General features: G+C 40.9%; 1 protein-coding gene across 1 annotated transcript; it reads right to left on the reverse strand.

Moving 5' to 3' along the window:
- Nucleotides 1-526: 526 nt before the first annotated feature.
- YY1 (YY1 transcription factor) lies at nt 527-26,190 on the reverse strand. The gene is made up of 5 exons (XM_027897507.1): nt 25,228-26,190; nt 15,849-16,011; nt 6,473-6,533; nt 3,842-4,000; nt 527-2,701 (listed from the first exon to the last, which is right to left on the reverse strand). Exons 1-5 carry the CDS (start codon nt 25,922-25,924, stop codon nt 2,519-2,521), a joined length of 1,263 nt encoding a protein of 420 aa, XP_027753308.1. The 5' UTR covers nt 25,925-26,190; the 3' UTR covers nt 527-2,518.

Genomic DNA, 26,190 nt, shown 5'->3' on the forward strand with positions numbered 1-26,190 from the left:
GTAATTTCTTCACTGAAAAACCTTAAGGAAAACTCTGGGATAAGTTAAGCACGATGTTCTATGAGCAAAGTGTGCCAATTACACTTCAAAAGTTTAAATAACTTGTAGAAGCTGCTCGATGCAAGTATTTATTCATACCCAATATGGAATTAACTACTTACAAAGCAAGACCTTTCAAGCTACTAAGTGTTGCTACTTACATTTAGGAGTATTTTGAGTGCTACTGACTTGAGGCCTGGATGAAAATATCTCTCCGTAATCAGATGCAATATAACCAGAAGTAATAACAGTTACATCTCCAGTTGGTCCTCAAACCAATATTTAACTTAGATTAGCCTCAAATATACGTTCAAGGATGAAGTACTGACACCCTGCAATTCAGTAAAATGTACCACTTTAAAACACAGGAAAGAAAACTTCTGTGCAAGCTTAACCATCATAGACACTGTTTAAGAAATAATGTAGGGTCAATTAGAACTAGACTGAATTAATTTTATTTCCTTCCAAAAAGAATAGACACTAATTCAACTGTATACAGAATTTAATTTAACTATAACTATACAAGTTTCAGTATATTGTCCTGTTCAAAAACTGCTTATATATAAAAGAAAAAATACTGCCAAAATTCTAACGCATACTTTACAATTAAATGCCCCAACCTTCTTTCTACCCCTAATAACCTCAGACTAGAGTTGCAATGTTCAGATTAATTTATGTATGGATGAAAATTCCCTTGGTCTTAAGTGTAGTTTCTTTATTACCCATGTTTTTTTCCACTACCACCAACACTGGACTCAAAATTAAGTTTTACAGTATTAGCAACAAAAACTTTGCTGAACCTTGTAAGAACAGAATTCAGAAAAAAATTAACAACACTTTTTACTGCATTGAAATATGTTACATGTCTCTAAAAAATAACTTATGCATTTCCGTGCACTTTCTTCTGTTTATTAATCTGTCACATTTTACTATAGTCTCTGTTAAGTTCTTTCTCTGAACACATGAACAAATGAGTAGTAACCACTCTTATTAGACCATTAAAACTCAACTCCATCAAGTTCTCTTAGAACACAAGAGCTCTTGTTTTGAAGCAAAAGGTGTCAAATAAGGTTCCAAGAATTTTTATCATTACACTCAGTCAAACAAGTTAGCCAAAAGAAAAAGACAATTTCTTCTTTTTTTTTTTTTTTTCCCCTGGTATGACCACTCAAACCCTACCAGTCCTCCACTTTCTATTGTTACTCCATTTAAACCTCCAACATTCCTTACCTTGACTAAACAAAGGTTTCCATTTAGTTATTTACTGTACTGTTTTACCTAGTTGCTGTCCAGGCACATGGAAAACTCTCCACTACACTGCCAAGTCTCCAAATCCACCATTCCAGTTAATGGAAGTCTATGTCACTCAAAACCAGAATTACAGTCGGCAATTCTGTTTAGATACACCACCTGATGTGGCATTACGTAATTGCATCACAAATCACTGTAATTGAATGCAAAGTAAAGGAAACTTGAGTTTATTTAGCTTCCAATTTCTGGGAGGTCAAGAGGAACTAGAACTGCTCTGGACAACAAAAGAAAATAGACTGTGCTTACAGATCATTTTCTGCCAGATTCTTTCTTTAGGACCACTGTTTTATTGTTGCCCTTTCTATTACATAGGGGGATGTACATATTATCAGGTGTTAATAAACGGTCAGTGCCTGTACAATACATTCTACAACTGAGCACCACTTTCCGTAACTGAACAGGCAAAGAAATTACACTGAACATCAGCATCTGGCAGTATTTCTCCAAAAAAAGTGACTAAAATGGGTTTAAATTGATTAACACTATTAAATCACATCTAATATTTGATACTACATGATTTCATTACAGCTATACGATACAATTATACAAAATGTGTTAACATCAAAGAATACAACCAAAATTAAGATAGCAAACAAAACCTATATAACTTTTTTTTCTTTACAGGAAAATACTTTTGAAGTATGCATGTAACTGCCCATTCTTTTAAAGAAAATCTACCGCAAGCAAGTTTTCACCCTCCAGAAAATCACACATAGCATTACTACGCATATCCCCAAAAAGTGTACAATATGCACACTTGGAAAATACAAAATTAAAAAAAATTGTAAGCAACAGGTGAGCTTCATATTTATAAGAATGTGAAAAGAAGTCCAATTTTAGCACTGTCGTATAAAGAATTGTCTTTTTTGATGCAAGTTCACGAGCTGACCCGTCCAGTTGGGGACGCACTTTACAAAACACCGTGTTCTTGAAACGGGGTTATACATATCAAGGTAGAGCATCTTAACAATGTCACCTTAAAGTTTTTTGTGTGATTTCTTTTTTTTTGCTTTTTATTTACTACTTATCAAAACACGTCCTTTAGTTTGTAGGGTTCTTTTTTTTTAAAATTCTTTCCTAGAAACAATATACAAAGGGGAGGCGTATTTATTTCCAATTCATTTTCCTGCAAGACGCTTTTGAGTTCAAGAATGTTCTCCTCCAACTTTCACTGGTTGTTTTTGGCCTTAGCGTGTGTTAAGATGTGAGATTTCAGGTTAGTTGATTGCGCAAACTTCTTATTGCAGCCATCAAATGGGCAAACGTAGGGCCTGTCGCCAGTATGAATTCGCACGTGTGTGCGTAAATTGAAGTCCAGTGAAAAACGCTTTCCACATCCTTCAAATGTACACTGTTGAAAGGAAAAGATGCACTCCGTTAGCTAACAAAACGGCACACATTTCCATCGCTGAGTAGAGCAATATTCTTCAAATCATTAGACTGCACAAACGTGAAGTCAGATGCTGAAGATTACTACAGTGAAGCTGCGGGCATCACCTTTGAACTACACTAAAAACTGCAATACTTAGGTATAGATACTGAAGTATACTACATATAGTATATATACAATAGTATATCTATTTTCAAATAGGAAGATAACTAACTTCCAGCTTATAAGCAAAGGCTTTCACTAAAAACACCTGTGCATCTGAAACAGTACTTTGTCACACTGTACTACAAAACAGAAATAAGGTTTCACAAAAGAATTTCCCTCTTTCAGTGATAAATTGCAAGATTTACTCATTTTACCCACTTTACTTTTAAGGTGGGCTTGAAATAAAAAGGAGAGCATGTTCAGTGGTAAATACTTATATTTACCACATAAGATATCCAGTGTACACATTTAAGCGAATGCCTGAGGACTGCAAATCAAGTTTCTGAAATAATTTATTCTGAAAAATAATAAAAAAATAACATATCTTAAATGTGCATTGGAGAACACAGATATGCTCAAGATTATGAACAGCTGTAAAGATTTATAAGGAGTATCATATGAAGAGGGCAGGGGACCTCTGGTGGCAGAAGCCCACGTGAGTGGATATAAACAGAAAGAGATTTAGTGACTCCCATCATTTTGCTGAAAACTGATTAATATCCTCTACTGAAAATTAGTATCATGAGTCAACTGAACAAGCAGCCCCAAGTCTCAGTTGTCCAGAAGCACTAAGTTGAAAAGATGAGGAGGAGAAAGAGACATTTTCTTAATTCAATAGTAACTGCAGCCTTCATTGTTTAAGTGAGGAACTTCACATCTTATTTTGAAAGGTATCTCCCGTGTACATACGATCTGCCAATTTCTAAGACAATTCCATGGAAACAGTTACATGACAGATTAATTAGCTGAAGGGGACTTCCAGTTTTTATGGTGATCATCCACTACCTCATTTGATTTTAGGAAAGACACAGTATCTTTAAAGTCATATGGAAGTCAGGTTACAGTTACAGTCTACATGTATAAACAGTGGTACTTAGACCTGGAGGCGAACAATACCTGAAAGGGTTTCTCTCCGGTGTGAACTAGCTGATGCCGCTTTAGTTTTGAGCTCTCCACAAAGGCCTTGCCACATTCTGCACATACGTGTACTCGAGGGCCATGAGTGTGCAGATGCTTCCTCATGGCAGAGTTGTCCCTGAACATCTTTGTGCAGCCCTTAAAAAGAACAGTGAAACTCAATTAGTAGATAAGCTAGCTCTCATAAAGAAGGTTTTATCTGCTACAGTTCAAGCATATAAAATGCTTTTATATCCTGAACACTTTTGCATAAGTTGGCCATGAAAAGAACATCCCTTATATTTATTTTTAAAAAGCAATACAAGAAAAATAATCATTTGACAAATTCATAAAAAAATCTTAACACAATTCCGAACATAAAAATCTTGATCTCTCTCCTCACTTAGTACTATGAGCCATGTGCAGTCAAAGGAATAATAGGACAGTCTCATGAAGAAGATGCAGCTCTGATAGAAGCAAATGAATAAACCAAACAAAAACACACAACGGTTTCAGAGGAAATAACAAACACAAAACAAAAAATCCAACAAAAAACACGCAAAAGACAAAATGATAATTCATGGATGCCTATGGTATATTCTTCAATGTGCAATACTCTGAGTACTACAGTACTACTACAACACATCATATCGTATCTAATATACCACAAATTATTCTCTGGTACAAATTTGTATGTGCACCACTCCATCTCCCAACATTCTGTTGTCTTCCTTCATCTCTGAGAAGAAATGGAGTGAGAAGGTTGTTTTCCAGTACATTACAACTTACATAAACTACCTTGCCCAAACTGGCAGCAGCAGTACTGATCACTATCACCTTAAGCCAGAGTGCCACTGCAGCTACAGTTTGAACCTGCAATGATACCAGGCAACTGAATAAGGTGAGAGAATTTGCTGAGTTACTGCCAACTCAATCTAAAATCAAAAGATACATTAACTCAGCTTCAGTATCTGAAATCTTAACCTGGGGTCCATGCTGCATCAATACAGGAATACTGCTTTTGATTCCAGAGCGTGCTTGAGCCACCAGTGACCTGGTGCTCTCTTTACTTAATCTTTCTACTTGTTTTTGGGGTTTTATTCACCTTTTAGTGACAAACAGTAAATATATCTACCACATGCTTTAGAAATGTCTTCCTCAAAGTTCAAAATGCCTCATAAAATCCTATTAACCACCATAAATTCAACTTGTACTACAAGTGATGCTGTCTAGACTTACATAAAACTAGTCTACCAACATCACTGTGTTATGAGGCATAAAATTTAACAACCGAACCTAAGGAAACATTAAATTGCTAATATGAAATTCTGCATGCTTCTTTTTCAAGATTAATACATTTAAATACGCCTTATTTCTTAAAAAAAGGGAAATATCACTTTCAAGAAGAGTTCTCTCTTCAGGGACTAGAATTGCTTTGGCTAATTTTGAAGTATTGTGCCATCATTTGTTCCATGCAGCAGAACTGGGTGAGGGCAAAGCAGCACCAAAATTAACAGACTATCAGCTTTTTTTGTATTTATTTCCAAGGCCCTGCTAGCCTCCAAGAGCAGCAGTTACATCTACAATATATTTCTTTTTTTAAACTGAAGTCATAAATGCACAAAGCCTAGAAACACTAGAAGACAGAAAATGGAAAGATACAACATTCTTTTCCCCCCCCGTTCAGATGAAATTGAGGCTATGAAAAAGTAAATCAAAGAAATGAAGGTAACATTCCTTGATGTTTCAAAGAGTAACTGATCCTGTATTTCTGCATACTGTATTACAATAAAACATGACGCTTATAGAACGTGGAGAACTGGAAATCAATTTATGCACAAAGAGGAATTCAGAAAATTCCTTACATCGCGGCAGTCAGAAAGTAGCCCTCTATTCATGCTAATGGGTACTATTAGCTATCTGCCCTGATTAGTTGCTTAGGTTCACACTTAATCTAGACCAGAAGTCAGCAAGATTGTATTTGTCTTTTTTTTTTGTGACAGACTAAGTCAGCTAACAGAAGCACTACAAAAGCTGGATAATGCAGTAAAGCCAGATGCTACCAATCTAAGTGACTGGCAATATTTATTCAAGATAGAAGCTTCCCTGCTACCAGTGGGTCAGAATCGTATCTCCAAGATGCCTGCTTCTCAAGATGATGCACCTTCCAGCTGTGTGGAATGTAATTCAGAGTCTTCCAATAATGCTGACTTTGGCATCTGCACCATAAATTGCTGATTCCTGATCTAGACTCCCAATCTGTCATAGTTTCCAAGCAGAGGATATATAGATCTTAGGAACGTACTTTGAACAGCTTTCAGAACATTCTTTCAAGTATGTATTCTTGGGTGTCGGGAAATCACAACAGTAAAACCAGCATGTTAGGGGCTGTGCATCATGGTTACCAGAAGATTAGGGATGCACTAACCTTAAGACAAGGAATGGGAATAATATATTATTCAGTGAAAGGTTTTTAAGGAAGCCTCTAGAGAATAATAACTAAAATACAGTTAACTGAGCATAGTCTATTATAAGTAAGGTATTTTAGTTTTTTATTCTCAAGAGAAAACATCAATACAAAATTCTGATCTACAAATTACTGTCTACTCATAAGCTGAGCACTTCACTTACTTTGTGAGGACAGGCTATCGTTCGTGGAGCATCATCTTCTTTAATTTTTCTTGGTTTCATTCTTAAAGATAAAAAATAGAGCCAACAAACATTAGTATTAAAATATTAGTAGACAGCCCTTCTCCTCTAAGTGCATATATAATGAACACATTTATCCCTCAGTATTACACACATCAGCGGTACTCACTTTAATATTTTCAAAACCTTAATAATAATACTAAGAGTATAATTTAGGATTTGGAAAGTTCTGCTCTTCCAGAACAACCTCTCAAATACAGAGACATTTAATGCTACCTTCTTAATCCTCAATGTGGAAATAGAGGTTTTTTTCCTGACTCATACTAATTGTAATTAGGAGGCTTTGTTTGAAAACTCCGTTTTTGTTGTGGCAGTACCTATGTTGACTATTTAGCTTCACTTTCTCTCCATCCCTGTAGCAGGACATGAAGAGTAGATTCAATCATTCTTCAGAATTTTCACCACACAAGACTTCAGAAGAAAACTCAACAGATACAGGGAAAGCATGAACCAGGTAAGTTGTGGAATCTACATACACAACGTAGACAACCATTACAGCCACAGAAATAGTCATTATTCTTACTTTAAGCTACTGTGCATACAGATTCCACTCTTGGCAACTGACAATCAATCACCTATTTATTCTTGGTCGCTGACAGGGATCTTCAGCATTACTGTCTGGGTGCCACTAATCTCCACTGACTGCATAAGGAGCCCAGTAAACTACTGCTTGCATGCGTTAGGTCTATTTCATATATAGTAAGACTCTTTGTAGAAAACTATCTTAGAACAGTGTTGTCATAACAACCACCTGTCAGAATTCAGAAGAGCCAGATGTGTGACATCACTCTGGGGAAGTGCACTGCACTTTTAGTTACCTTTATTTCTCAAACCTGTAGTGCTGTCTCCAAAAAAAACCAAACAAACAAACAAAAAAAACACCAAACAAAAAAACCTAACAAACAAACAAAAAAAACCAAACAAACAAACAACCACCAAAAAGGGAAGGCTTACCCCCACCTAATGGTAGAGGTAGGCAGGTGTGAATAAAGCACCCCACACAGCTGGAGATGGCCTTAGGTAAGGAATGAGATTTTGTACATTCTCAAATCTTGCTGTAGAAGCAGAGCTAGTCTGTTCACGTGGTTTATTGAACAACTTTTCCTGGTAATACAGTACAAGATAGTTCTGTGTGACAAGGTGGTTACATATCATATCTGTAAACTAAACATAAGGTTTTCTGGTTTACTCTAGTCTCAACTAAACAGAGATGAGTGGCTTGAAATCAAAAAAATAATTGGAGTTAATCAGAATCACTATTTTTAAGAAGAAGTGTCTCTTGCTACCAAGACAGTTTTAATTCCCATGAATTCAGTTCCTGGAAACTGATATTGAAGAACAGGGTTGGGGGAAGAGATTTCTTCATACAGCAATGTATACATGTACTTTTTCCCATGCACTTTGTTAATTAATCTGAGACTGGATAAACAGCAACTTCTAAACACTTAAAAAACTCTCAAGAGCTGTAGGAAAAATAAGCTAAAATCTCTCCAATCTGACCACATTTGTTTCTTCACAGGCAGGGTCTAGTCTTCTTCGGTACTGTCACACTCCCTCGTGTATGGCTGAAATCTGCTCTTTCACTTGCCTCCTTCACGTGGACTGCTGAGAGAGGACAGCAATGGAAGGCCTTGAGAGGCTGAATTAAGGCAAGAGCAGTGAAAAAGCTCCTCAAGTCCTGAAAACCCAGGAAATTATTCTTATGATTGCCAGTGGAGTCCTATGTAATGGACTAATCTCCTATGGCTCTGCCAGCTATCACTGGTCCCTCAACCTGACTCCTTTCAGTACTACAAATGCAGCTCAGTTCAAGTGATCACCTGCAGACTAAAGCACTTGACAGCCACTTCACAGCCACAACATTCAAACCCAAGAATTTAGAGGTTGCTTTTGTTCTTTTCTGTAAGTGGACATTTGGGAAACTCGTGCTAGCTCAGCATCTCCAGACTACACTGATCATGTACAGAGCTAACTGGAGAACACTGTGGTTTCCTGCAGGGTCAAAAATACATTTACAGATATTAACAGCAACTTGAAAATGGGTGTATGGCATTTGTGTTGACAAACCTCCTCTTGCATCATCACCAGCAGCACACCTAAGATTTCATCAATTTAAGGGCAGAAACATTGTGAACACAGCAAACTGCATCTGCTCTGAATCAGCCTCTGAATTATCTTAATCTTCCAACTACTTTTTTCAAAACTACAGACCAACTCAATTGATCTTATTGATTAGCTTTAATTTATATAATCCAATTGGAATAATGATTGTTCTGCATTTAGTTTACAGTCTCCTTGAGTAAAGTATTAAAATACCTAACTCCAAACAAGTGATTGGGATTAACTGACTGACTACACTCTCCAGTGAGGTTCCACACTCGTAGTACTGCAGGTACTGAGACTATAGGGAAACACAGACAAAAACTTTCTTTACAGTACCCCTACAGAAAGCTTCAACTACCCTTTGCACAGGATTGTTACATCTCTGTGACTTTTAAAAACAGGAAAAGACACAGAAATGAGCATCAGTAATGTCAAAACGGTCACACAGCAGAATGATCTGACAAGATGGGACATGAGAGAACACAGTGTTATGATTAGAGAACAAACACCCTTAGGAGACAAAGTTGGTGCCAAATCTCCTTCTATCAACGTGTTAAATGTTGTCTTGAGTCTTCCCCCTGCCTCAAAAACCAAAGCAAAAAACTCCTAAACCCAAGGTCAGAGCTCGTGACTGATCAGAATGAGTAAAACCACTATTGTTCTGAAGTCTTAATTGACCACCTTCAAAGGGAGCAACTAGACCAAAACCGGACTGCTAACAAGGAGATGTGACAAAGAGCTTTAGTGGGCAGTACCTGTATTTTTGCACTTTGCCTAAGATCCCACTGATCACTGTGTTAAATCCTACACCTGACTCTTGCGTTTTGCCTCCGGTATTAAGTCAATCTATGAGAAAGAAATGCTGCAACAGTGTCATCTCTAACAGACTGCAGGTGAACTGGATGGTCAGACTTGGGACAGACTGGAGCATCAACATACACCTTACATTTTTCAGCTTGGTGTCTGAGCAGGTTCATAACATTATGAACATCCATATTATGCTGATTTTTTAATTTTCAAGCTTTGTTTCTAAATTCAGGATTATCAGTCCAGCCACTATACTTGAACATTTAGTCACAAAATGACAAAAAAGCTCTAGCTAATAAATGAGCAGATTTTAAATCCCCTCATTTTTCATGGAAGCATGGCGAGTGGGCAACTTAAGCCTGTGCATATGCACAGGGTTCCATAGACAACCAAGGTAATCAGCAAAACAGAAGCACACATTTGACAGGAAGAGGTGGCAAACGGTGTCCAGGTTGTATCTCAGTGCCACAGGCAGCAAGAAACTGCTGGGCCCTTTACAGACTTGGATTAAAGGCATGAGGGCATGTACACCACAGGCACAGCTATGATAGATCATTGCATTAGAAATGTCATCTTGCTCACAGGGCTGCAGAATCCACATGGACAATCCCTCAAAGAACTCAAATGCATTAGAAAAAAAGATTTTGGTCTTACTTTAAAATTAACTTTCTGCAAAAGGAGACCAGACTAGAATCTGGGCTGTTGATCTTAATTACACAGTTGCAGGTAGTTCTTGCTGGTGGCAGTCAGACTTTTGGCTCCCACCCAGTAAAGCATCTCTACCAGCTCCATCCAAGTTTTCTTAGCCTGAAACATTAATCAAAAACAGAACTCTAACAAATATCACTGTTTAACACAACTACAGACACACACATCAATATTGGGGAAGAAATTCTGTAACAGTCTCCTTTGCAGAAAGTCAATTTACATGGCAAGACCAAAATTTTCATTTCTGCAATGAATTTACATGGGTCATGCCTAGTAGTAGCTGTGAAAATCAGGAAGTGTACACCTTTTGGATCAAGGCACTGGGACACTGCAATTAAAGGTTAAGTCTTAACTTGTACTGGGTAGAGGGAAGGAATGGGTGACCACAGAGGGAGAAGGAAGGTGTGCAACCCAACAGCTTTACAGAACAAGCTCCATAAAAGTGAACACTCCTATCCGTGCATAAGGAAGACTGAGTGAAATCACTCTTCTAGTTTCTCAAAATAAAGAAGGCAACATTGTCACTGTGCAGTATCTGAAAGTTACATCTAATCACCTCCCTTCATCTACACATCTGAACTGAAAGTACTGTACCCTGACAGAACCAATCCCCACCCCTGTCAATCTCCACAACCTATATGCTTGTCCATAGATCCAATTTTAAAAGGTAGCCACAGGAACAGTGTTAAGGCTAGGAATAAAGTAAATATAATTCAAAAAACAAATAACAGTATAGAATTTGGATGGGGTTGGATCAAGGGTTGGACTTGATGATCTCGAAGGTCTCTTCCAACCCAGTTAATTCTGTGATTTCCCCCTTGTTCAGAAGTCTTTTTGCCACTGTTAACAGCTCTGTGTTCTCACATCTTTTTTTCTCCCTCCATACATAAATCTAACCTAAACAGCATTACACTCTCTCAGGCAACTCCTCTGACACAATCTAGAGGTCTCTGATGACAAGCAGCGATATTCATCTGTGCTGATAACCAAAACCCTAAGAACAACAGTCTGATATGGAGGAAATTTTTCTCTCTCAGCAGTGTTACTGTCACTGGTGATCTGTTCCCTCCTCATGCCATTCCCTTTGTGCTGCCCTGCTGAGCAGAACAAACGTGAGCGTCATGACCCTGTGTTACTGCAGGAGTTCACTTGTGCTGAAGAACTGAAACTGGATAGACTGGCTTTTGGATAAACAGATAAAAGGGGAGTGGCACAAGGTGTCCCAGCAACCTATATGCAACCCAAAACCCCACAGCCAGTGTCTTAACCATGCTTCGGTCACAGTTAGGTAGAAAAACGTCATAAAAAGTTCTGGCAAAAATAATTACTAGGTTTGTTCCAGTTATGAAGGTTATCATATGTGTAAACAGGGAGAGTGACCTTCGCAGTGTGGTACAGAGCAGATTTCCCCCCCACAGAAGAGCACTTTGGGTAAAGCAATTGTCACTTTACTGCCCTTTAAGCTTCTCTGCAACAAGAACAAAACTAATACAAAAGCATACACCTTATAAAGAGGCCTAAGTCATAAATCTGGGTGACCAGAATGCTTTGTCACTTTCAAGAAGGGTGTCTGATTTCAAACACTAATGTAGTTTCCTCTCCTTTGCTTTCTAACTGTTTGGAAAGTGGATAGAAAGGAAGGGCAGTCTTCACAATAGCTCTCCTTCAGAAAAGATACCAAGAGCAGCAGAAGATAAAACCATTAAGAGTAAAGTTTTTACCACCAAGACCCATTACTGTGCCAATTCCCCAGCTATAGAATATTCCCTTATTTCTTAGTTTTACTGATGTTTGTTTCCCACTGTCTATAGCCAGTTCAGTCATGGATCTGTCTGGAGAACAAGAGGGAGGGAGGAGGCAATCAGGGATACCCTTTTTAGTGGCTTGCTTGGAGGGAATTTGCCACATGCCCCCACTAGAAATATTCCTGCTACCTTCCCAAGCATTTAACACCAAGCAGTTATGATTTCTTCACAGCTAACTCCTGAATTACTGTAATGAATTTAGACTGGGATGAAACATTTTATTCCACTTGAAAGAATTTCCATTGTCCCAGTCAAAGGTATGAAATGACAATATGGTAACTATTAGGTTTTACGTCTTTCTGAGCACATCATTCACCATTAACATTTCACATTCTGATATGATTGTCTAAGAGAAATCCACCTTTTTTTTTAAACTGCATTTTTAAAGCATGCTAGATAAAATTCGTGACTCCTAAACCAGAATGAAATAATCTGTAAAAGGCGATAAACTGCCCAACAAGGTATAACTTATGGTCATTCATCTGTGCATTACTGAACACGTCTTAATGTTCTGACACAGCTTGTTTATTCACAGTGTTTCCAATGGAATCATAGATTGCATAAAAGCTTTTCCAGGAAGAACCATGAGAGTTCCAGTTAAAGGATCCAGATTCCTGCTATGTGACTCAATGGCAAATGCACTAAACCAGGTGGTGAAAGACAATTGTATCACAACAGTCAGTCAACAGCTTGCTCTGGAGTCCCACTGAGCTCCGAGCACTGATGGCCATTGCAGATGCTCAATTACTACAGTTCAAATTATTTTTTTAAGGGCTGCAGAGCTACAGACAACTTCAAGCATCAAGTCAATTCCTGCACTACCTTTCACTGAGTAGATCATGACTGTAACACAAGAATCTTGCCCAAAATCTACTACCACTAGAATTCAAGTTTTGTTTAAGCTTAACCTCAGAAATTTGTTCCTAATAATCGATGCAAATGTCTCAAGTCAATTTATCCTTAATAAAAATAAAGTGCACCATTATAAACAGCGAACCTAGCCTGGTTTTCAGTAGCTAATTTCTACAAATGCATGGTGAGATTCTTTAAACTACCTCAATGAAAACAGGAAAGCAACCCAAAATAACTTTCTCTCACCACACAAAACACATTTAGCATACAATTTTACTAGCCAGCTCACATTTCCTTTCATGAGAACTGTCAAAATTCTTTTTGCAAGTAATCAAAATATAAGGTTTTTATTCAAAACTTTACTCAAGTATATGAAGCTACTTGTTAGGTTTACAAGTTTCTACGTCGTGTGCTGCTCAAGGTTTTCAGAATACAGCTACTAAGAATTTTGAAATTCTGAACTCTAAAACAACCAGCAATGCTTGACAATTTCAGAGAACTTTACACTATACATATTCTTTTAGCATGAAAAAGCCTCCAAACCCAACCCCAGACACGTAAGCCCAATTTTTTCTTCCATCTTGGCATGCAACGTTTCTAGTGATACTGCACACACCAAAATCAAAACGACAACTGAACAGTAGTTTGGAGATAGAAGTGCTTGAATTCATCTTATTAGCTTCAAACAATATTCAAATTCTAATATGCCCATATTCTTTAGTCTCAGAAATGTAATCATTTAAAACATAACCATTTTCTGTTTATTTTTTTTTAAGGGTGAAAATTTGACAGTCATCAATTTTGACCAACAAATCAAAAAACTTTTCTTAAAACAGAGGATGCATTAAATATTCATGCATGTAAAAATTAAGCTGTCAGAACAATTTTTCCCAGGTTTTGAGCAACTTGGGGATACTGCTAAAGGATATGCCCCCCATAGTTTCTTATTCTATCATCATATACTTCTCTTCTGACTGAAATGGATTAAAATTTAGCTGCTGCATAGAAACAGATTAACAGAAAAGAGACTGTACACACAGACCTCAATCCTTTCATCATCTGCTATAAATTCTAGCTCTGGAAATTCCTAGAACATTCTACCATGACTATAAAAAAAAAAAGTGATAATTTCAAAATACTGACAGCAGCCACTATTTTCTCTACAGAAAACTAACTAAAACATTTTGCAATACTCAGAAATATGCCAACAAATCTTATAGAAGTAGTCTGGTCATCTCATGAAGCCCAAATCCTGGCAACCATTTCAAGTATTCAAACCAATCTGGAGAAAAAATATTCAGTATTTATGTGGAGAATAGCCTCCGAGAAACTATTTCCACTTCCTAACAAAAGACAGCTATTCAGTGGTTCGGTGTTTAACAGAACCAAAAGTTTCAGCATGTTTTAAAATAATATACAACGAGTAGAAATAAGTAAAGTTTCAGAAATAGAACACCACGTACACTCAAGAGCATCACTTAAACATTTGCTTTCTCAAAAAAATAGAATGAACTTTTCATCAGGTTGTAGAGAAAAACACATTAACTTTGATAAACAACAGTAAAACAAGAAAGAGTAGTATCAGTAGCTAGAACCACCCATCACTTTAGATAGAACTCTGTTTTCAGTAGTTTATGACGTGCTTTTACGCATTTTCAGATCAAATAGCCTGAAGAGAACACAGAGCAAGACCTGCAAAACTACTTTACTAGCCTTCAAAATTCATAGTTCAATGGCTGTACTGAAAATAACTGTGGGATAAGGCTGTGCTGTCATTCGTCTGGCACAAACACACCACAGAGTAACAGGAAAAAACTTGTAAAAAAGCAGCAGGATTAAAAAAGTGAAACAGAAATAGATGCGTACACTGAACATCAAGATCCATGAAGCCAGACCAGAACTTGTATCAAAAGTCCCTGCCATCTAGCAACTACCAGGAAAAAGGTACACTTCTGTACTAGGTGACCCAGGAAGTAAAAAATACCACCTGCTCCAAGTGCCAGAACTGTGCATCAGAGCTCTGAAGCACAGCTAGCTACTAAAAAAATGAAAATGAGTGTGGCTTTACACACACATTTTGCTTTCAGCATGGGTAAAACTGGTAGCAGGAGCTAGAGGAAGCTATGGCTCCGATAAGTGGAGACACAGCTCTAAGGCTGCCCTGCAGTGAGCAGAGCAGCAGCAGAACAAGCTGCGAAGGAACCCCCGTGCGGCGCTTCAGGGGCCGGAGCGGCTCCGCCGCCCACCTCGCGGTTGCCCTCTGGTGGCCACGGGCGGCCCCGAGCAGCCGGTACCAGAGCCAGGGCCCTGCAGAGGACACCTTCGGTACACCCGGGAACAAGTTACTCCACCTCCATTCGACCGTCAGTCACCTTCTCACTCACGTCAAGGTATTGATATGTAAACGAGGGAAAATTCTGACTTACTATAGGAAAATGCAAGCAGTACAGTTACCAATTGTGACTGCAATTATCAGTGGCACTTGAAAGTGCAGGACACCAAGACTCCATGAAGTTGTTAAAGACCTCGAGCTTAAGAAGCAGGTGAAAAAAAAGACAGTAAGTGGGTTTTACAAACTAAATACTATAGTCTAGCTTTTTAGTGCTGCATTACCTGAATGTAGCATCTCACTTACCCGATCCTTTGGTGCTCAGGAATTTAAGGCTACTCACATGAAAGAAATATTCTGTCATGTAAAATCACAGAATTGCTGGGGTTAGAAGGGACTTCTGTAGATCATCTAATCTAACCCCTGTGCCAAGGAAGGTTCACTTAGAGTGAGTCTATTGATGTATTTAGGTCCTGTCTTACCCAACAGAACTAAAGACCAGAAGTCATTGAAGAAGTGAATATAAACCCCACTTCAGTTCAGAAGAGAGCAGCTGATGCTAAGTCCCTTGTTTTGGAAGATAATTAAATGGAACAACAAGTCATACTAAATCTACCAATCAGCCTAACAATTTCATAATTACACCAGTGAAAAGAAAACCATTTTAGTTTAAAGTTCCTTTCTTCATACTTACCTAGCAAATTCAGCCAGTTGCTTAGGGTCCGAGAGGTCAATGCCAGGTATTCCACCAGGAGGAAGTTTCTTCCCTGTCATGTACTCTGAGTAATCTGGAGGAGAATTCTCTCCAATAATCTGCTCTTCCACCACTGTTTCATGGTCAATATCTTTTTTATCATCTGAAATACACAAAATACTGAATTCAGTACTTACTAAGGATCAAAACAGCATATAAGTTATTAGGCTGCATCTCAATTTAAATTCACTAATGCTGCACATTTAAAAGAATACATGGCACTTCCAGATCACCACCCTAACTGCGAAGAACAAAAAGACAGCTACAGCATAAAGAACACAGGAAGAATACAGTGAGTGAGGAGAAAAAGCAAAAGTTGCATATCTACTTGTACACAAATACAAAAATAAGTAGAACAATCCTATAAATATTGGCCGCATTTGAAAGATAATGTTCTTTTCCTGAAACAATGCCTAAATATTCAATTCCCCCAAACTCTTCAAGACTAACCTTCACCATACCCTCTTTGGTACTCAACAGCAGTCCATACTCTGGAAGTCTATCAGAGGAGTGGCAGACACTTACCCTATGATGTCAGGACTACTGATCTTTACTTCAAGTCTTCAGACTCCCTTGACCTCCAACAGAAGTGTCACAGAGGGACAAGAAATTTAAAAGTAACTGCTAATGTGCTTCAGCACCTGCCTGTAAAATTAGAGTTTTTAAACACCTGCAGACAGGTCTGAAAGAAAACAAACTTAATCCTGCATCTCCCTCCCAAAGGGGCTTCTTCCTTCTGTGTCAAAGGCCAGGCTAAGTTCCTTCCCACTCTACTATGCAAACAGCAGGCTGGAATTATTCAGAGCTTTGATCTATAAGCCAGTTAAGGTACTGCTCTTTTCTCTGCTCTAGAGCTCCTCCTACGAATTCGTGCTCAAGGACTGCAGTGAAATCAGGTGGAAGACCTGCTGTTGCTGTCTACTCATATTTAGACCTTAGAACATGAAGGGCACAATCTTTTCTGTCTCCTATTTCTAAGAGAAACCAAAATATACAAAAATTACAGAGAACAAAAACATCCATCTATGTTCCTCACTGCAGTGTCACACCAGCAGAAAGACGGGCACAGCACCTATCCTGTTTTCCACCCTCAAATACACCTAACACAAGATATATATATATATCTGGTTGTAACTGCTCAGCTCAGTGTAATAAACTTGACAACACAGTACTTCTCCTACTATGTGTATGGGGGGCAGATTCTGGAAATTACTTTATACACAAGAGGCTTTACAAAAATAACAGGAAGTTTTATTTTAGAGGTAGTGTTTAAGCAATGAAAACACAAGGTGGTAGGACAGAAATAGTATTTCACCAATTAAAAAGAGATAGGAAAACATAAGGCAGAAAACAAAAGAGGAAAGGTTTTGCGTTCCTTTCCCCTAAACAGAAACACAGGAAATAACATTAGTCATTACTCACTAACTTAGGCTAGGAGAGAGAGGACAACATATATGCAAATAAAGGATATATACTAAGCACAAATTTGTATTCAATTAGTAATGTCTGCTTTTAAATGTTTGCCACCAAGCTATTTCTAGAAATGTTACTGCTAGTTTGGGTTTAATTTGATATACCAGATCAAATAGCAGTTCATGTATATTCCATGGCGAAAGAGGAAAACAGACTCCAATGCTGCAAAGACAGAAGTGTAAATAAGAAAATACTATTTGCAGCATTAAATTCAAAATAAACCACAAAATCGACTGTTTGGACCTTTTTTATTCTCATCTAGTTTTCCACTCACCACACAGTTTCAGCTTCTTCCAGTGCTTTAAAGAAAGCAACTGGTATTACTTTACGAGAGGATTATATGTTAAATTTTATAGCACCTGAAGGAGTTACAAATTCAAGTTAAAAAACCTTCTATTTGGCAACATTTTGTTCTTCCAAACAGAAACTTGAAAAAAAGATTATTTAGCAATGCCTACACAGGCAGAAAAGACATGGAGCCCAGAAGGGCACAGAATTTCTGCAAAGCCAAAAGCGATGCCTTCTCCATGCTGTAGACTAGAATGAGATCAGCTGCCTCCAAAGTAGCCATTTCAACAGTCACCCAGAACTTGCAGTTTGACTGTTCGATGACATTCATAACATAGACAAGTTTTCATTTCCTGCCTCAAATCAGATGCATGAGTCAACAGGGAAATCTTGTATACATTCCTAAAGATCTTCTTTCCTTCCCAACTGTAAAGGCTATTACACAATGCTTTCTTGCTATTTGAGGACCAAACTGAAAGTCTGCCTTCAGTGCCTTTACTTCCCAAATGCCTGCCAACAGAAATCAATTCCACAGCTATTTAATTCCACAGATTACTGAAGCAAAACATAAAAAACTATGAACATATTGATTTGATTGAGTAGAAAGTAAGAGCAACTATTGTTTAGTATATTGACAGTTATGTGAAAAAAACAAGCACGCTTTCCTATACCAAAAAACTGCATCTCTACAGCAGCACACATCTCCACTTCTAAAACCGAATTTAAACCAAAGCAATAAAATACCGAACAGTTACCTTGAAGTCTTACGTTAAGCTACTACTTCTGAAAAAGCAGCAAGAGGCTTTCACAGCTCTTTAGTATCCCGACCATCCTAAGCCATTATCAACTCATTCAGAAAACAAAACAAAAACAACACACAAAAACCCCACACACACTTCTTTGGAGAAAGTTTGGAAATGGAAAAACTTTACAATGTCCTCTATGCACAAATTTACTTTATTTGTGATGCCCTACCAACCTGGACTAGGCAGCTCAAAGTCTGGAGGGTAAAGTGCAAGCAAACTTTCACTCAGGTGGACAAGTTAACCAATAATTCTCACTGCAAAATGGGTAAGTTGACTGATGTTTTCTGCCTTCAAGCAAGTCCTGATGCCCACCACAGGTAAATTACTTCCCGCTTTTCCTCTCATGAAGCACTGGAGAATCAAACATACTGCATCCAAAGCAAGGCAAAACCCAGACACAATCCTGAAATTACAGTGACACCTCTGGATAAGTACAGTACAAATAAGGCATAATACCTCCATGCAGTTTATGCCCAAGCCAACCTAATCTGGATGCCAACCATGCAAGCTAAATATGGCCAGAGCCATGGAGCCAGTCAGGAAAAGGAAATTAACTGCTAGGTACTATCTGATCCACTGTTTTGTCCCTTAAAACCACTTGAGAGTATAGCAGACTGAAACATAAGGCATTCTGCTTAAGTGCTTATCTAGCACTATTCTTATAGATCTAATGCAGCTTGCTGTTATGAACTTGGAACACAATTTCAGTTCCCCTCTTCTGAAAGACAGAGAGGATCTGAACACACGTCAACTACTTAATAACCATCTTCACAGAAATATTCACTACCAGTCACTACAATGGGTACATCCAATATTCATCTATCTCATATAGCTGTAAAATACTGGTTTGTTAGAGACACCACAGATATTCCCCTACATCCTTCTACACCAAATTACATTAAGATAGGTTACTTAGTCTAAACTGGATTTAGACTATGCCCCTCTTTAGAGCACATACCCAAACACATCTTCATGTTCAGCGTCCTTCTACCTGCACTTCTCTCATGCCATATATACAGGCAGTACACATGTTGAACCAGATCCACTTAGGCCCTTCAAAGACACTACTTCAAACATTTTTTTACTAAGATCAGTGAAAGTTCACTGTTTTAGCAAGCCATGTGTTTTGAGTACCGGTGAAACAGCCAGAGGTTTTAACAGAACTAAAAGTACTAAGTGAAGTAGGAAGCAGCAAGATTACTGAGAAACTAGTAACTGCAGATTCCACGTAACAGATCAGTGACAAAACATGGTAGAATCTGTTTCCAAAGACTTTACTGATCATGCTTTGCCTCTTATTACCACACTTTCTCCATCTCTTGCAGCCCTTCTGTTGCACAGAAAATCCACCCACCTCAGAACCCCATTATTTCATACATCTCTAGATTAACAGCTAGCTCCAGCTGACATCTCTGGAACTCCCCAGCTTTCTAAGATGACACTTTTAACTCTCAACCCAAGGAGCTCTGTCAGTATTTTTGTTTCAGTTATTCTCAATTTTAGCCATCGTACTCCACTTTGAGATCCCCAAATCCTGAACCTGCTTGGTAATCCTGCTCTATTACCAAGCAGAGAGAAAGCACTGCTATTCAATCAGTTTTCCCCTGTGGAAAACAGGGTGCCAAAGGGAACTCAGAAGATACATCTGGCAGCAAAGCAATGAGACCTGATCCTATAGCTTCCTCCTCAAGGTACCAAGTTAAAAGACATTCTACTTACCAGCAAAAAGGATGAACAACATTTAAGCTTAAATTTTCTTTTTATGATCACATGGTTAAACACATTTGCTTTTAGGAACAGCTGAGAAGCAATTACGTGATAAAGGATGTATTCGGCAACTGAGCAGTACCAAGGCACTGTCGTAACAGCTTGGTTATTGCTACCACACTGCAATCTCCCCAGGCAAATTAGTTCATTGGTCATGTTTGGAGGCAAAGAACTGTAATTAGCTTGTTAAATAATACAGTTATTTAGCAGGCACTTCTGAATGTTAAAATTCTATTTTGCACAGTATGTCATTTTTTAACCTAATTGGCTGCTAGGTTACTTTCCCTCTGACGTGCCTTGCACACAGATGGAGAACAGGTTCATCTTTCCCCCTGTCACCCATCTCTTATTTCACATCACTGAGACACGAACTGACAAAAACAGTGCATATATCAATAGTCATCATCTGACTTCAGCATTTATGAGACACTGTGCCGAAGCACTATGACCTTCTGAATGGTCAGCATATGAGTGACTCAAGTGTCCCAGGGAAGGACCCAGTTTGAGAGGTGGGCTAAGAGGCATATTAATTGAGATATTTTAGATGATGAACCATATCCATGCATTTCACTTTCAAAACTGAAAATATATTTAAAACAGACACAGGAAAATGTTCACCTTATCACTGCAAAAAACGTCAGGGCAGACTCAGTACTTACAGATACCAGAAGCCTGTATCGTAATCAGAGTGAGAAATAAGATTGTCATCTTAATATTTTAAAGGAACCAATCACTTTCTGCCTCCATTATGAAAAACTTTCATATAAGAATCTCATTACCTATCTGTCATCGCAAAGCATTTTGGCCATCCTTGATACAGGCCAACAACTGAACTAAGTGACTCATCTATCATTTATACTACAGAAGACAACTGGTCAGACAGCAGATGGTTATTTTTCTCACCCCTGCCATCTGATGAAGTAACATGAAAACCTTCCTATATTTTTTGAGACATTGAGTTTTTTAAGAGGTTTTGAAGAACTTTCTAGAAATCCAACATGAACTCCCCAAGTTTCCAAATATGGGTCCACAGCACAGGCTTCCCAGATGATCAAAAATAATTTTCAAACCATGCATGTAACTTCTGCATCTTTGTCTTTCCCACCTAGGGATAGGATACTTGAGCAGTTTAACATCTGTGGACAATGTTTGGTTGTGCTATTTCAGCCCTTAACTTGCAGACTACACTAACAATAATGGTTTAACACCTATTTCAGGTTTGAAAGCCTGACAGAGTCATTACCTAGAACCAGATGTAGTTACACTAATACTTTTTCTCCACTCACATTTAAGTCTCAACTGCTTGAAATTCCAGTATTTGGCACAGCCAGCATTTAAGCACCACCTTCCCAAAGGTTCCTGCATGTAACAATCAGTTTTGCAAGCACCATCTGACAAAGTGATTTCTCATGATCCTCCCCCACTGCTATTGTGCATTCAACCTGGAGAAAGTCACTAGAGTTGAATCCAGCAAAGGCACAAATAAATTCCACTCAATAAAAACAAATTTTCTAGCACAAATTGGGGTGCCTCTCTCGGAGAGCACCATTAACTACATACAGTTTTCTGATAAATATTAAGACAGTAGAAACACACTACAAGAACATGATTGAAGTATCCACCAGATACACTTGTTCAACCCTTTCAGAAATACAGCACCTTTGTTCACTTCTTATTTTCACACATGAAGAAAAGCAAATAATTCTATTCTGAAGAACTGCAAAGCTGATCTAAACTAGAACAAAGTATTCCTGTTTCAAACTAAACACTTTAATTATGGGTCACAAGTTTGGTATCACCATAGATACCAAGGTGATAAGAGAATTTATGGTAAGTCTAAATCGTTGCCAACAACAGTACTGCAATTTCTAAATAAGCACATAACAATATGAGGACTAAGTAGTCCCCTTTAGTCACATTGCTATATATTTCACAGATTATTTCTACACATTTCAAAAGGTGTTACAAGACACACTATACTCCATTTCTGGACAAAGATCTATGATTGGCTAAATTTGGTACCACCCATGTACAAGCTAATATAGTAGCACCAGCAAACAGTAAAAAGAAATTAATTCATATTGTCTTCCCACACTGTGGTGAGCAAAGTGCCCTTGTTCCTGATTCAAAAACCCATGCACAGCAATATAGGGCTCATTGTTGTATCTTAATGCATGGCCTTATTTACTGTTCGTCTTTTGATGAACTTTTTGCAAAGCATTTAAACCAGTCCATTACATCAGTGTGCAAGCAAGTCTCTAATTATGTTAAACTACAGATGCAACACTGCTATCTTTCTTCGAAATAAAGTATGCCTGATTCTGCAGGGAAACTTTAGTACTACTACCCTTTTGCAAGTCAGCGGTTCTGGTTTTTTTTGGTGTTAATTTAGCCTAGGGTTTTTTGTGTGGGTACTCAGGTTGGGTTTTTTGGGGGTTTGGGTTTGTGTGCGTCCCTGTCTCAAGTAGTGTTTCCTTTGCAATTTCTCTGGCAATGATTCGCTCCCTGATATTTCAGACAAAAAAAGATAAAGCCCCAGCATTTAACCATTTCAGGTCACTTCTGTAACATTAAGTAAGTTACATATGAGGCGTAAGAGCCTGTCCAATATGCTCAGTAAAACTTTACAAGATCTGAACTAATCAGGTTGTTTGAAGCTGGGGGTGTGTGCATGCATGCACAGAGGGAGGGGAGGTCAAACTCTTAAGACTTTCCTTTCGCCCATATATTTGATTTTACTTTTGAAGGGGCCTTATTGGCATTAGAAGTGAAATCTGACTAGGTCTTCGTTCTTCTGCACCATGGATATAATTGAGTTAGATATAGCAATGCAATTCAATCTCCAGTAAATTATAAGTGGATATCATTCCCACTGAGCTTGCATGGTCATGCTCATAAAGAACAAAACCACTGAAATCAATAGGGCTACCCCTGATGTAAAAGCTGTGTACATGGGAAGAGAAGCAAGTTTATTGATTATACACATGCTTCACTTCAGCCAAGTAATAATCAGCATGCAGAAGCTCTAAGGAAGCATCCCATCAGGCACTCTGAATTTCCAAGTGCAAACGCATGCTAGAAATCGTCAATTAATCTCAGCGAGGTCCTGGATCCTGCCAGCTCATGAGTCATACAGCCACTTGCTGTACATTCAGCTACCTCAGGCAGCTTCCACAAGCCAGAAGACTATATTAATTTCTATTATCTTTTATCTTTCTTGGATGGTCAGTTCTAAGAAAAATACCAGCAAGGGAATTTATTCAGTTTTCACACAGTGACACAGAAGCATACAAAACACCATCCCACTAAACATTAGTTAGGAAACTCCTCTATGTTCTTTTCTGTTCATGAGGAAGCAAAGAACTTTGATTAAGCTGACCGGGCTACCAACTGACTACATCTCAATAGTGTCAGACACTCTGTCAAACTTGCTAAAGTAATCACCTGTCTTTAAAAAGAGAGTAAAAATCTGAACCACTATCCTTGCCACCTTTTCAGGCAGGAGAATTCAGTCATCCAATATACCTTCTCTTCTATGCTTGCCTTTCTAACAACAACTGGTCATTCGCAAACATCACAAAGAGCAAACATTTTAGACATCACTAAATACTTTTAAAAATCCAAAAGAGCACAAAAATTATGATATGCAAGACAGATTACCTATTCAAAAAGAACGCACCAATTTAAACGTTACATGAACTCATACCATTTGACCGCTTTTTCTGCTGCATTTACACAACTTAAGGACAGAACTGTTGACGACAGAGCCTTGCTGCCAGCCATACATTTTTGAAAAAAGAAAAAAAATAAAATAAAATAAAATTAAGCGGGCAGGGTAGGTGCCAAGTCAGGTTTACTCCAAGTCCCACAGACACTAAAACTCCGTCAATGAGATTTTATTCCCTTTAAAGGACACTCCCACAAAAGGAAAAAAAATAATAATAAAAAAAAATACTCAAAAACCCACAATTTCACACGACACGGACTCTCTGCGCTTATTTAAAAAGCCTGTTTAAAGCTTCAGACCTAGGCGAGGGAAAAGCTGGACGGTTCGCGAGCATCAAGCAGGAATCGCCCCTTTCCTGCCCGCGGCTCGCAGGGACGGAGGTCAGCCCCGGGGCCGCCCCTGCCGGCTGTCACCCCCGGCTCCCCGCGGACTCCGGTGCTTCGCGGCCGCCCCCTCCGAGCCGGCGGGTGGCGCGGGCAGCCCCGCGGGGGCGAGAAGCCGCTTCTCCTCGCCGGCACCGCCGGCTCCGGGCGGGGACGCCCCACCCACCGCAGCGGGCCGGGGCCGGGCGGCCCCCGGGCAAGCCGTGCACGGTATTTCGGGGTTCGCCACCCCGCGCCGGGGCAGCCGCGGGGCCGGTGCGGGCGGGTCTGTGCCCGCACATCGCGGTCTCGGCTCGGCGCACACGCCTCGCTCAGGGCCGCGGGGGGGGCAGCGAGAGAAGCGAAGCTGGGCGGCAGGGAGAGGAGCCGGGGAGGGGCGGCGGGCCGGGAAACGCGGGGGGAGAGAACGAGGACAGAGGGCGGCGGCGGCGGCCGGGGGAGGGGAGGGCTGGCGAGGGGCAGGCGCGGAGCGGGCCCCGCGGGGAGCGGCGGCGGGGCGGGGACGGGGGGAGAGCGGGGAGGTTCGCCCCGCACCCCGCCTCCCCCTGCTGCAGAAACTACGCCATTGCGGCCTGGCCCGGGAGCCGGCGGCGCTGCCGCCCGCCCGCCCGCGCACCCCCCGCCGCCGCCATCTTGGCGGCCGCCGCCATGTTTGCCTCCTTCCCCCCGGCGCGGCCGGGCCGAGCGGCGGCGGCAGCGCAGACCCCGCCATCTTTTCGGGGAGCCGCCATACTTGCCCTGGCGATGAACATGGCGGCGCCCATCGCACACACCAAAACATGGCCTCCCTTCAAAACAAAACCGTCCCGGCCGCGCCGCGCGGCCGCCGGCGGGGCCCGCGGCCCAGGGAGGGAGGGGTCCCGGCGCGCACTTACCCGAGGCCCACATGGTAACCGAGAACTCCCCCTCCAGGGTCTTGATCTGCACCTGCTTCTGCTCCCATTTCCTGCCACCGCCGCCCTCGGCCCCGCCGCCGCCTCCCCCGCTCAGGTAACTCTTCTTGCTGCTCTTCTTGCCGCTGCCGCCCTTCTTAACGCGGCCTCCGCCGCCGGCCGAGGAGGAGCCGCCGCCTCCGCTCTTGCTGCCGGCAGCGGCCACGGTGACCAGGGTCTGCTCGATGTACTCGTCCTCCCCGGCGGGGGCCGGCACCGGGATGAGGATCTGGTCCTCGAACCCATCGTCGGCCCGCAGTCCGTCCGAGTCGTCTCCCCCCACCACCTCCTCGCGGGTCTGCACCAGGATCACCTCCTGGTGGTGGTGGTGCAGGTGGAGCTGCCCCCCGCCGCCGCCGGCCGCGCCGCCGCCCGCCCCGCTGGGGTCCCCGTCCGACACCAGCGGCTGCAGCGCGATCATGGGCTGGTGGTGGTGGTAGTGATGGGGCGGGTGGTGCGGGCCACACTCCTCGCAGCACTCGTCCTCCTCCTCCTCCTCCTCGTCCTCCTCGCCGCCCACCACGGTGGTCTCGATGGTCTCCACCGGGATGGTCTCCACCTCGATCTCGTGCAGCTCCACGATCTCGGCCGGCATCTCCGAGCCGTCCGTGGCGATGTACAGGGTGTCTCCCGAGGCCATGGCGGGGCGAAGGGGCGCAGAGAGAGCTCCGCGGGCGGCGGGGAGGCTCCGGTCCGCTCCCCTCGGCGGATGGTGGGGCTCGGGCTCCTCTCGCCTGCCCTCCTTCTCCTCCTCCTCCCCCTTCCACACAAACACCAGCGCCGAGCGGCAGCGACAGGCAGCGGGAGGAGGGAGGGAGGCAGCGCCGCCAAATCCCGCCCGCGCTCCCTCGCGAGATCTCCGCCGCCACGGGCCCAACCCCAGGAGGGCGCTGTGGCCGGGCCCCG

The sequence above is a fragment of the Empidonax traillii genome, unplaced genomic scaffold, assembly GCF_003031625.1.
Source record: "Empidonax traillii isolate 1590-97213 ecotype Southwest subspecies unplaced genomic scaffold, ASM303162v1 scaffold544:size423439, whole genome shotgun sequence".
NCBI lineage: Eukaryota > Metazoa > Chordata > Aves > Passeriformes > Tyrannidae > Empidonax > Empidonax traillii.

Bases quoted from the DNA above. Each gene is read 5' to 3' on its own strand.
- YY1 (XM_027897507.1), bottom strand. From the start codon at position 25,924: ATGGCCTCGGGAGACACCCTGTACATCGCCACGGACGGCTCGGAGATG. The intron at 16,012-25,227 runs GTAAGTGCGCGC...TGTGTATTTCAG, and splicing joins GGTTACCATGTGGGCCTCGG to ATGATAAAAAAGATATTGAC. The intron at 6,534-15,848 runs GTAAGTATGAAG...TTTATCTTTAAG, and splicing joins CAACTGGCTGAATTTGCTAG to AATGAAACCAAGAAAAATTA.